Here is a 12159-nt window from a genome sequence, read left to right on the forward strand (position 1 = left end):
ATCCAAGTGAAAATGAGTCGGAAGTTTGGAAGCTTACTTCAACAAGCCAAGGTTCAGAAGTTTCGACAGTGCCATGTCTATTGCGACACGCCTAGAGTCCGCTCTACTGTTCTGCCTAAGCTCCAATCCTACATTTTAAAGAGTATATAAGAAATCTGGCCGCTGGTCCCCCATCTCCTCAATCTCTTTTTCACTCTTACCCTCAATCCAGTGGTCCCGCGCCCCCTGCCTCCTCTTCTTGTTCTCCCATGCAAGCAGAAATCGGGTCACAATGCTACCGCCAAGCAGCCACAACGTCAGATACGCCAGAACCACACCATGTCCCAGGAAATAGCGCGGCTTATCCCTGCTGCGGTAGATGTTCGACGAAACGACGCCATTGATGTTGCCCCAGCCTATCACAAAGCCAAGGGTGACGCCACGCTTGTACACGCCCTCGACGTTGTTGGCGGCCCAGGATATAGTGTTCGCTATCGTTGCTAGTGGAGAATGTTAGAACCAAGCGATCCATGCTGCTAAATGAGTTCACTTACGATAGATACCCACAGCTCCCAAAAATGTGCCCGCGTACTGAACGTTCGGACTGGCAGACCCGAGCAACATGGCAAAGCCCACAATACCAAACAGCGAGACTCCCATGTTGCAGTAACCCCTTTGTTGCGTGCGATCAGCAATATAACCCACTACCACCGTCACCACAGCTGCAACTGCATACGGTGGCACGGAAAGCAGGTTCGCTGTCGTAGACTTATAGCCCAACCCAGCTATGATGGTGGGCAGGAAGAGACTGAAGGCATAGAGCGAACCGTCTGCGCCCATGTAGATGATACTGAACATGAGCGTCTTCCAGTCCTTTAAGGATTGCCAAAAGTACTTGGTCTGGAACTCTTCGTGCGCAGCTGAGGCCTGTTTATCGGCGCGTAGACGGCGGAGAACACGCGCTCGGTCGTCAGGAGAGAGAAATGTGGCTTCGGCGGGGAAGTCGTGGACCATCCAGTAACTTGCTATTCCTACGAAGATGGTGGCGAGACCTTCAAGGATCTGGGGTTATTGTCAGCAACATGGTCACAGGTAAGAGGAAGCGTTCAAGTTGCACTTACGAAGATCCACGCCCAGCCTGGCTTTCCGCCTACGCCTCCCATCTGCGCAATTCCAGCGGCGAGTAGGCCACCAAAACTACCAGCTAGAGCGGCAGCCGAAAAGAAGATTGCAGCTCGGATGCCGAACTCGGAACGTTTGTACCAGCAACTCAGGTAGTAGTTTACTCCAGGAAACAGTCCAGCCTCAGCACATCCCAGCCACCATCGCTACGCATCGTCAGCCAAATTACCCTTGATACCAGATCACCAACCGCAAAAGACTCACCGCAGTCATAAGACCAGCATAATTATGCACCAACCCCATACACGTCATACAAATCCCCCACCAGATCATGATAAGTGGTAAGAAAATACTCGGGCGTAACTTCTTCAACAGCACATTGGTCAACGGCTCAAAGACGGAGTAGCTGACGAAGAAGATGGTCAGACTGGCATTGTACTGGCCGTCAGTCATGTTGAGATCTTCTTGCAAGCCATCGACTTTGGCGTTGCCAATGTTCGTGCGATCTAGGAAGGAGATCAAGTAGAGGAAGGAGAGCCATGGAATTAGTCGGAAGTCGAGTTTGCGGAGGAGGGCTTTGTCCTGGTGGGTGGGATGTTAGTATGTGTATGGCAAGGAGCTGAGATGTGGCTTACATGCGCAGCGCGTTCCTCTTCGCTGACTCCAGCGTCGGGATCAGGTAGGTTCTCGATCGTGTGGATATGTTTTGCCGTTTCAACATGCTCCTCGCCGATAGTCTTCTCTTCCTCGCTCGACCTATCAATCGGCCGCTCTACTCCAGAGGCCATGTTGTCGACGTAGAGACAGGGTGTGAGCTAGTAGCTGGGCAAGATGTCAAGCCTCAAACAAGCGTCTTAGTGAATCCCAGCGCCTAGAGCGCAGAAAAGGGTTCGCGCAGGAACGTCAAGCAACAAATCGCGGTCCGAAAGAATCACAAGTCAGTATTCTCAACCATGGAACTGGGAACTTGCTTGTCCGGAATTACCCCTCGATCAGCGAGCGAGACGCTGTCCCTTAAGAACGTCACCAACTGTCGAACCACTGGAGAAAGCGGGCTGGGGTATCATCAGCCCGAGGCTATTGAGCCGCCTATCATCTAGTCCACTCATGATGATCTTGTTCCGATGACGGCAGGGACTGGTGTGCATTTCTCCAGGATCCAATCCCCACCATCCACTCCCTAGCGCTTGCCGATCCCTGGCTTCACCACCAGAGAAGCTTCTCCCGCGGAGAGTCGGGGTTCAGAAGTAGGAGCGAAGTGCCGTTCATGTGAGTATCAGACTGACTATTTGATGATGCCGAAACTTTGTTTTTATCTCCTCAACGTTAACTCGTGTCCTGAAATCTGTTCGTGTTCATAGCGGTAATGTGCTGTGGTTGTGACGAAGAGGCTCGTGTCGCATGTGGCCCACTATTCACATCCCCCGCTAGTGGCTGTCTAGAAGATACGATACAGCGTCAACAGAACGTATTTGATGCCGCCTCATCCTTTGAAGCAAACGATGTGCACGTTCGTTTCAGATCTCAACGGCGTAGCATTGTCGATGCCGAGCATTGAGGCGTTGCATGCCGAGCATACAAGCGTGAAGGGCGTTGCAATGTGTGCGGGGGTCAAGATGCGGGGGACGGCTAAGCTTCCACACAAGCTTGCGCTTGTGACGTTGCTTGCTTAGACATCACCAAGTGCTTATCTGCTAGCGATACGGATATAATCGTGCGGAGTTAAACACTTCCCGGGACTGTAAGTCATAAAATGTACAGCTTCTTAATCCTTTAGGCGAGAGAAACTCGTCAGTTCCCATGGAAGAGAGACGTGGACGGATGCGCTAGAGCAGGATTTGATACCCGTTCATTCGGTGTTTCCTGCCGGACTTCCCTACTGCGGTAGTGCCGAAATCGCCAAATGCTTCAGCATGGAGCCACCACGATAGTATCCACACAGCGTCTCGTGACCAACAATGTGGATATACCGTAAATTGTTCATGATCGTTTTCCAAGGCACGCGCCCGCGTTATCATCCGGTCTGTGTGTAGCCGCGATTTCAGAAGCCTGTTTCTCACAAGTATCTTGAGCCAGCGCTCCACTCAATGCGGGCCCGCTCGGGTTGATTTTAGCCTCCACATACTCATTCCCTTCTTTCCTTTCAGGTATGAGGCCAAATAGCCCAGATCGCTTTCTTACGATGGCTAAAATGACCGCGACGATGACATTGAGCCCTGTGAACGCCAGCATAATTTGGAACTGCCTATTGTCTGGCATGGTGGTGCTAATCAGCATGTATGTCTCGTATAGCTATATTGCCAGGGAATTGAAACTTACAGCTGTTACCAAAGACAACACCAACACGATCCCTCGCCGCATCCGGTAAGTGCGCAATCAACGATGTCGAACTTTGCATTTGCCTGATTTCCTCGCGACTCAAAAAACTGGACAACCTTGTGTTCAAGTGCTCGCGATGGATTGCAGAGCAGATGGCGACGGCGACACATCCGCCAAGCGTCCGCACCATGTTGAGCGCTCCGGTACCGACAGCGATGTCCTTTCCTGGAATTGAGGTAGCGACAAGCACGAAATATGGCGGACTTGCAAGACCCAAAGCAAGACCAGTAATAATTTCGTAACCGTACAGTCCAGGCCACAGGTGGGAGTAGGTCGGCAAACTACTAAGAAGTCCAATACCAACGCATACGATCGTGGTCGAGCCAATCAAAATAATCTCAACTGGTGCCTTCTTTACTGCTAGTCCAGACGCCATAGCACCAATCGGAGTCACAACGGTAGCAGGAAGCAGAAGGATACCGGCACGCTCCGCGCTTGTGAAATTCACTCCCTGAAAGCGTTGTGGCAGCTGGACGAAGACAACGTAAAAGGCGAATCCTAAGAGAAATTGACTTCTGTCCCGCTGTTAGCGGAGTCCGACTACAGTGTTCCAAACTTACAACAGAGTCAACGCCATGGGTGCATTCCGAAGAAATTGTACGGGAAAGATGGGGGCTTTCTGCGTTCTGGACGATATCCAATACTCATACAACCCAAAGAGTACTAGGAGAGCGACTCCAGCTGCCAGTGGTCCAATGATAATACCACTGCCCCAGGCATGCGACACACCGGCTTCCTGAAGGGCGTAGATGAGAGGTATAGGCCAGCAGACAGACAATATGCCACCATAGATGTCCAAATGGCGTATGCGTTGCAGATTCGTTCTACCGTCGTCGAATGCAGGCATCGAGAAAAACAGCATTGCCATTGCGACACCGATTATGGGGCCACTAATGCTAGTCAGCTCGCACATCTCAATAGCCGGCACCTTGCATACTTCATGAAGAATATCCATCTCCAAGTTGTCCGATCAGCGATGATGCCACCGAGTAGAGGTCCTAGCAGGTTTGCCAAAGCGAATACCGAGCTTACGATCCCAGAGTAGAAGCCAATCTTCTCAGGGACAATCATCTTCATGATGGCGACGAATGTCAAGCTGTAGAGGCCAGATCCTCCAATGCCTTGGAAGGCGCGGAACACGATTAGTTGAGTCATCGTCTGCGCTCCACCACAAGCCATGGAGAAGATGAGGAATATTGACGCGCAGAGTAGAAGGAGAGTCTTGAGGCCCCAGATGTCGCACAACTTTGCTGTGATCATCAAGAACGCTGTGTCGTTAGTCCGGTGATGAAGCTGCGATGGATAAGTCTTACAATTATAGGTCAGTAGATACGCGGTAATCAGCCATGCTGCCTGCTCAAGAGCACCGAAATCGCTTGAGATTTTGATGAGCGCGGTCGTGACGATGGTAGTATCTAAGGCAGATAAGAAGAGACAAAGCCACAGTCCAGCAATAATGACGTGTAATCGACGTGAGCTGATGTTCGGTACGATTGGCACGGCGGAGGGTGTGATGTCGCCCGTAACCCGGCTACTGCCATCATCAACCATGATGTTGTTGAGGTTGGAGACACTTGTCCGCCCTGCGTCTTAATTACCAGCCACGTTCGGGGCGCAATCACATGTGCGAAGGATGAAGCCCCTGCAGCAGATACAGGGCTCGCACGGATTGAGGTCAGCTGTAGAAGGCTGCATCCGTCCCAATGGAATGCATGCTTCTAGGCTGCAGCGGGGTAAGAACCGCAGACTCGAGAGCTGCTGCATTGCGATGCGCCAGACTGCAGAAGGTCCGCATGCCTTTGACAACCTTGGAAGTAGGACGTCCTGTCCCTATGCTGCGGTCCTTGCGTGTCCAAAGCGCGTTCGCTTGGGGTAACGCGTGGAGGAGAAGCCGCTCTTCCGGATTTTCTCCCCTTCAATACGGCACTTTCAAGGATCTCTGCATCGCTTTCCATCTCACAAATGTATGCCATCATGATGATGCTCAACCGAAAAGCATGGGGATTGGTACTGGGTGAGTATGGTAATGTTGGATATATACACCGCATGCATGCAGGCATCGATGCGGCTTACAGCCACTGGAAGCCGTGACGAGCGGACGCGAGAGCTGGAAACCCCCTATTTTCTTATACCCCCTTTAGTCGTCTTCAGCGATTTCCTTTAGTCGCAGCGCTTTCTTTTGAACGTAAAGTGCAGGTAACGACTGTTGGTTGGTGTTCGTGGTTTCAAGCCCGCCACGCGAAACTCGCGCGCGCCTGCAGCTGTGACGTCAAACGCCGATGGGACGCGACTTCCATCCTAGCAGTACCGCGCTCTCACTTCCTTAGGTGCATTGCCCGCGTCCACATCTTCAACGACACTCTACTGTCCTGCTCGTGTAGGGCGAAAAATGCCAATTTCATTCTCTTCTACTTTCCTTTATCGCAATGACCTCAATCTCGTTTGAAGCTGCTCTCAAGCTGCCCGACAACGACGCGTCAAATTTACGTCTCTACAAGCTCGTCTCTGCACGCGACTTCAGCAGCTCGAGTCTTTCTTCAGTCGCGCAGGACTATCTGAGTAGTTTCTGCGACCCTGGTCTTTCTATAATCCGGCGGCGATGGATCGGCATCGCGCTCGCAGGCATGCTGGAAATGCCGGCGGTGGCCACACACATCGGGGCATCGACTAAGCGTCTACGCAATCTGGGAGCCATCATTCTGAGCGAAACCGAACAGGAGCAGATCAAGATTATTGCTGGTATCATCATACGGCAGGCACTCGAACAAGGGATCGAGTACAGCAGGTTCTGGTCCACGGGAAAAGTCGGACACAGCGCGCCGAATTTTCCGCTCGAGGCCGATGCCGAATGGACGCAGAAGTTCCAGGGCTTTCTCGACATTCTGAGCGACCTGGCACTTGCGAGACCAACCAGCGAGCCCTCTGTCATGTACCTAGTCTCACTATTCGCCACAGATGGGTTCAAATGGCGGGAGTCAAGCGCCACGTTTCCTATCGCGCTCATTGAGGCTGGAGTGCTGACCATCATTGCGCCCGATGAGCACCTGAAAGACTGCCAGTTTGTAGACATACCAGTCGAGCACATTCTGAACACGCGATCAGAACCGTCGAAACTACACAACTCACAGGCTCAGCTTACAGAGCATGAACCATGGGATCTCATCATGACTCTCACATCCGAACCCTGGAGCTACCGTCTTGATTCCACGCAACGCATTGCGACTAACCTATCGCTAATGTTCAAGCATTCGGGCGACGCATTAGAGTGGGAGAGTTGCATCAAAGCCCATCAGAAAGGACGTGAGCCTCGTTTGAGAGTGTCTCGAAACTTGCCTGTCGATGCGAGCTCGCCTTCGATCCGACAGTCAAACGCAAGAAGATCGCTTCGAAGTGGCTCCCAGACGCTTCGGAAAGAGCGCGTCACCTCCAAGAAACTTACCGCAGACAGTAGCGGTGCGACAGCCCTGCAACTCCCGTCACAGCATCCATCGTCGACATCGAAACGCACGTACGGCAAGGGAAAGCTACCCCGTGTATCTCAGGCCACCAAACAAACTATCTTCAAAAAGCTCAACTCGGAAGACGAAGCTCTCGATGTGCTTATAGAAAGCAAGAGAAATGTCCGCAATACTTCTTCGGACACATCGGGTGTTGCTTCATCTCCCCGAAGAAATTTACGAAGCTCAAAGGCTGCCTCGGACAAGGAGCCAGTCAAGACTAGGACTAAGGCACGCACATTGCATAACAAGAATGGAGCAGACGACGACGAAGATTTTATACCAAGTCAGACGAGGCCGAAAACAAGGACAAACCCCAAACGCAAAGCAACACCAGATCCCATGACCGATGATAACCCGAGAAAGAGATCCCGTAAAGAGCCGAACAAAGGTCCGAAGTCGACTGTGACCGGCGCAAAACAACAGGCGAAAACTCTTCCGCTGGCGAAACCATCAAAACCTCCATCATCCGTCCCTTCGTCACGACACACCTTGATCGGAGGTCTTCTGGGTCTCCAAAGACCTGCCAAGATCTCCGAGAGCCCTTTCAAGAAGCCAACATTACCTGCAAGAGTCGCTCAAACACCGTCAACTCCTACCAAACCGACTAGAAAGCCTGTGGGAGTACCAGTGCGGCCACAAACCCCTGTGGAAGCACGGAGATGTTCCGGAGATGACGCTTTGCACTACATGGCATCGTCACCGCCTGTGGCTGATGAGGCCGAAGAGAATGATGAGTGGCATCATGCGACTGCTGTCGAGGCCGCAATGCTCTCCAGCAACAGCAAACCTACCCCCGCGTCACCAAATGCAGAATCAACAGCGATCTCTGGTCACGCTGATTGTGAGGATATAGCGTCGGAGAAGAAGACCGGAGATTGGCAGACCGCGAAAAGCGACCCCTTCGGCCGACGATCTGCTGGAAAGAAGGCCACATCGTTCATACGCCGACTGACTGGAGAAGATTCGTCGAAGGAGGACACAGCCCCTGAGATTGACGTTTCGAACCAACGGCCTTCGCTAGTCGCCGTTTCCAGCGCCACGAAGGATGCGCCTTCAATTGCAGCGAGTCGACCATTCCTACAAAAGACGCCTTCGGGTGAGAAAGAGGCGGCTCTTACAGAAGGAGATACGAACAAAGCGCACCCAAATCCCAAGGTTGCGGGCCCTAATACGGGCACAATAGGTCATCAGACACAAGACTCGAGAGATCAAGGAGGAGTGCAACAAAAAGACGACACAAAGAGACATCATGAGTATGCTGGCACACATTCAAAGCCCACAGCGCTATCCAAAGAGAAGACAACAATGCCAAAGATACCCGAAGATGCGGCAGGAAACGAGACGACTGTACCCACCTTGCTTCTCAACCAGCATTTCATCGATACTATTCAGCCAATCGTTCAGGCCGACCAACAAGCCATTGACGATCTATGGAATGAACTCGAAGAGACTCAGCAGACCATGGACCAACCGCAACAACTCAACGAAGGGATCCGGCAATTGAACGATGACGGGCCTATCGAGCAGGCGTATCACGAGGACGAAACTCTCATCGGTGGCGGTGAAGACAATCAGGAAGCCGACAATGACTTCTTCGACGCTTCGCCAATACATCTCCAATCCTCCCCGCCACACCTAGGCTCTTCTAGTAGCCATAGCTCGACCTCTGCCGTACGCGAGCCATTAACAGATCCACCTCTACCAACATCGCAAGCAGAAGAGATGGACTGGGAGGCGAGTCTGCAGCCGCACCAGCGCGATCTTCATGAACTGATGATAAGGACTTCCAAGCGGGTTGTGCAGCACATTGTCTGCAACGAGACTAGTGTAGACGACATCGCTGAGATGTACGCGCAGGATGGCGAGCATGTACTGAGCACCCTGATCAAGCGACACGATACCGACTACGAGGATGTCTTCCAGGGTATGGAGAGCACAAAGGGAGAACTCCGGAAAGAGCTTCAGCGCGCCGCCAAGCAGATGGCGAAGGATAGAGAGAGGGTCGCTACTATTGCTTGATTATTGTGGAGTTCACCATGTAATCTTATGAGAGAGATCAACGCTTAATGGAGGGGATGTACCATGCAGGACATGAAAATGTATGATAGTAGAGAAGCCTTTTCACGAGCAGGACGAACACATGACAGCGAAGCACAGGACTTTAATAAGTAGGCATTAGTAGTTACCAGCACTATATATGAATACGATATCTCGCTCTACACATTAGTTAAGGATCCCTTCAACCAGTACAAGACGCGCCATCATGCGTCGAACTCTCACGAGAGTTGCGCTGTGAATTCTGTTCCTTACTCTTCCCCGTCTCAACAATGTGTCTCATAGAGATGCCACCCCACGGCAGACCCGAGAGCACCTGTCTTGCATCAATCTTCTCTGGTTCAGGCGATGCATATGCGCTTCCAGCTTGTCGCTGATTCTCAACGTCTCGGTCCGTCTCCTCTTTCTGCTCTTTTACTTTGTCGCCTGGTTCATGTCAGAGTAGATCGGATAGCTATTACAACTGATGCTACGAACGAAATCTTCTTTGGGCGAGTTTGTTTTGTATTTTGCGTCTTTCGTTGGGGTCTTTGATGTCGGACCAGTCATTTGGTCCGGCTTCTGGAGAATCGTCGCCAGGTACGACGGATTCGCTTTTCGAGGTGGCCTGTTGAGGGCTGGGTTGTTGGTCTCGAGACATGCTTCTAGGGATGAAGTCGCAGTGGGATTAACGAGTCTGGCGAGATGATCTTTATTGACGCGGTGCCTTCTTGAGATAGTTTCTGGAGCGGAAGAGACAGTGTTGATGGAAATTTTGCGTTGGAGTGGTCGCGACCCGCAGTTGTTACATGTAGTCAAGACGGGGGTCTTGTAGAGGATGATGGGCGGGCTGGAGACGTGCTTGTTGCTGGGAAGTAGCGTATGGGCCTAGAATTATAGCACAGGAACTTCATTTCCATCTGTTAGGCTGTTTCATAGTCAGCATCTCTATAGTTACGTGATTTTCGGGGATCCGTCTCTCAGCCGCAAGACGTAATGCTTGAGGAAGGAGCGCGTTGAATGATCCACCGCACCAGCATACTCAAGCCAAGCCGATGAGAAGTGGTGGCCTCGAAGCAGTGGAGTCTTTCATTAAAATGATGACGCTGATATGAAGGGTTCATGTGCAAAAGGGCGCGGCTGAAGTTTCGAAAAGCACCGAAGAGGGTCGCTCATGATGTTCGGTGAGTAGCTGCGCAAAGCTAACCAGTTTTGACGCTTGTCATCTTGCATTTTCTCGGCCCGCCAGTTATAATGGAGCCTTGAACATTCAATTAGTGTACAAAACGTTCTAGGTAGAGATACACAGGAGCAAGAAACTTCAACTACTCTTAGGCCATCGTCAGCACGCTGCAGCAAATGCCATTGGAGACTGCCATTCGCGTACCTGTACATAGCATTACGCAATTTCCAGATGACGTTAGACTTGATACTATCCAGGACCTACCAAGTCGCAGCGGGCGCGGGATGACCGAGCCGTTGTAGCCTTGCCGTTGGGCTGAGGTATCAATAACGCTCTGGCGGGTGGGCTTGCACCAATAGCGCATGTACTATTAGGCTACCTTCTTGACATTACACTCCAGCTCTTGATCCAGAGGCTCACCGGTAATCCTTTTCGTGGGGATAGCCAATGAGACAAGAGCGTTGTTGACCGTACTGTACAGGCCAGCTTGATATACGAGATGTGCCTTGATATTAACCTTGGGACAGAAGGCATTAGTCAATGAGTCATGTTAGAGTGGGGCATCATGAGAACAACGACAGAGTTGCCAGAGAAGCGAAGACTTCATCCCGTCGGTCAGTGATCTAGAAACCGGAGGGGATGAATCGCCACGGTTAGAGATGGAGCAAGCAGTAGTAGTCCATGGGTGCTGTGAACAGAGATGCGGTCGGCGCAAAGCTCTCTAGACCTGTTTGGGTAAGCTCAAATCGCGTACCTGCACCTCATTCGTCAGATCCTGCCAGCCACGGGTGGCTCAAGGATGTGTTGACCGCTCTGTAATCTCATACACCACTGCTTGTTACTCTTGAACGCTCTTTGACGAGGAAGCGAAGTTCAAGTATAGTTTCGGTTGCACGTTTGTTCGGTGCAGCTTGCGACCTTCATCCTGCGCATACTGCTCCAACGCATGCAGAACTCGATGGCAGAGTGTGGGCTATCTCCCGAGTCCTAGACGTATCTACAAAACAATAAAGATTTTGGGTGAATATGCGACTTGCCACCAAATGTCGCATCGCTTAAGAAAGCATAGAATGTGCTCACGAGTGACGTGAGCGGACAAGAAGAAAGTCTGCTGCGTCAGACTATTCAACTTTCGTAGGAATAGTGCGCAGGGCTGTAGTCTTTGGCAGATACAGTTCGAAGGATTGCGGACCGATTCCAATGGTCTCCGCAACTTGACAAGAGCGGAGCTTTGGTCGGCTCGATTATGACGACAGGGCCTTTGACGAGTTCTTTGCCAATGCGGAGCGTTATAAACGGGTTACGTCCAGCGGCAGCGTGTTGCGGATGCTCGGGACGTGTCTGGTATTATTGCACCACGATCAACGTTCTGATTGTGGTTTGGAACGTTTTCGTTTCAAACTTAGTAATTAACTCGAACGAGCAACTATCGCTTGATCGATGAGAGGGATTGCGAATACATGGCCCCCAGCTCCATCCTTCACCTACGTGAGACGTTTGAGGGGCGAGGCTGAGCAGCCTTCCCCCACAGCTCGAACATGTTCACGTAAGCTGGAACGAGAATACCAAGGGTGATCGTCCTTAGTGAGGATCCGCTCGTGGGCCACGATTGGTAAAGCGTGGTGCAACACCAAGATCGATCCCTTTGGTACGGCCCGTCTGAGGTCAAGATGAGTTAGTTCATTCTCGGCTGCACAACCTTCCGGTATTTGCGCTAAGCCCTTTCCCAATTCTATGGCTTAGCCGCCAATGGGTCAGTGTGACAATCAGATCGTAGTCGAGACTCAAGCCAAGCCCATTTTTGAAATGTATCACATACAGTGTTGGCCCAAAAGTCAGATGGTTCGCCGTTACCAGACTGCTGACGGTTTTGAAATCTCCAAGTTACACAGTTTATCAAATACCCTTTGCCGTTGGCGAAGAAGGTGGCTCTCACTCTTGGTAAAGACTCGGGAGGAGCTC

At 51.5% G+C, this 12159-nt stretch overlaps 3 protein-coding genes across 3 annotated transcripts; 1 reads left to right on the plus strand and 2 right to left on the minus strand.

Annotated features, from left to right (window-relative positions):
* Positions 1–135: 135 nt before the first annotated feature.
* On the minus strand, positions 136–1889 carry J4E88_006419 (uncharacterized protein; the record flags this gene model as incomplete). Its single annotated transcript, XM_049400044.1, has 5 exons — positions 136–479; positions 534–1041; positions 1101–1307; positions 1366–1683; positions 1737–1889. 5 exons carry the CDS (start codon positions 1887–1889, stop codon positions 136–138), a joined length of 1530 nt encoding a protein of 509 aa, XP_049254355.1.
* Positions 1890–3081: 1192 nt separating this feature from the next.
* J4E88_006420 (uncharacterized protein) lies at positions 3082–5031 on the minus strand (the record flags this gene model as incomplete). The annotated part of the gene is made up of 5 exons (XM_049400045.1): positions 3082–3353; positions 3421–3995; positions 4041–4370; positions 4418–4748; positions 4794–5031. The coding sequence occupies 5 exons, from the start codon at positions 5029–5031 to the stop codon at positions 3082–3084; spliced, it is 1746 nt and encodes a 581-aa protein (XP_049254356.1).
* Positions 5032–5906: 875 nt separating this feature from the next.
* J4E88_006421 (uncharacterized protein) lies at positions 5907–8999 on the plus strand (the record flags this gene model as incomplete). Its single annotated transcript, XM_049400046.1, has 1 exon — positions 5907–8999. The coding sequence occupies one exon, from the start codon at positions 5907–5909 to the stop codon at positions 8997–8999; it is 3093 nt and encodes a 1030-aa protein (XP_049254357.1).
* Between the last annotated feature and the right edge of the window lie 3160 nt (positions 9000–12159).

The sequence above is a fragment of the Alternaria novae-zelandiae genome (genome assembly GCF_023758075.1).
Source record: "Alternaria novae-zelandiae strain BMP 2774 chromosome Unknown scaffold_12, whole genome shotgun sequence".
In the NCBI taxonomy this organism is placed as follows: Eukaryota; Fungi; Ascomycota; class Dothideomycetes; order Pleosporales; family Pleosporaceae; genus Alternaria; species Alternaria novae-zelandiae.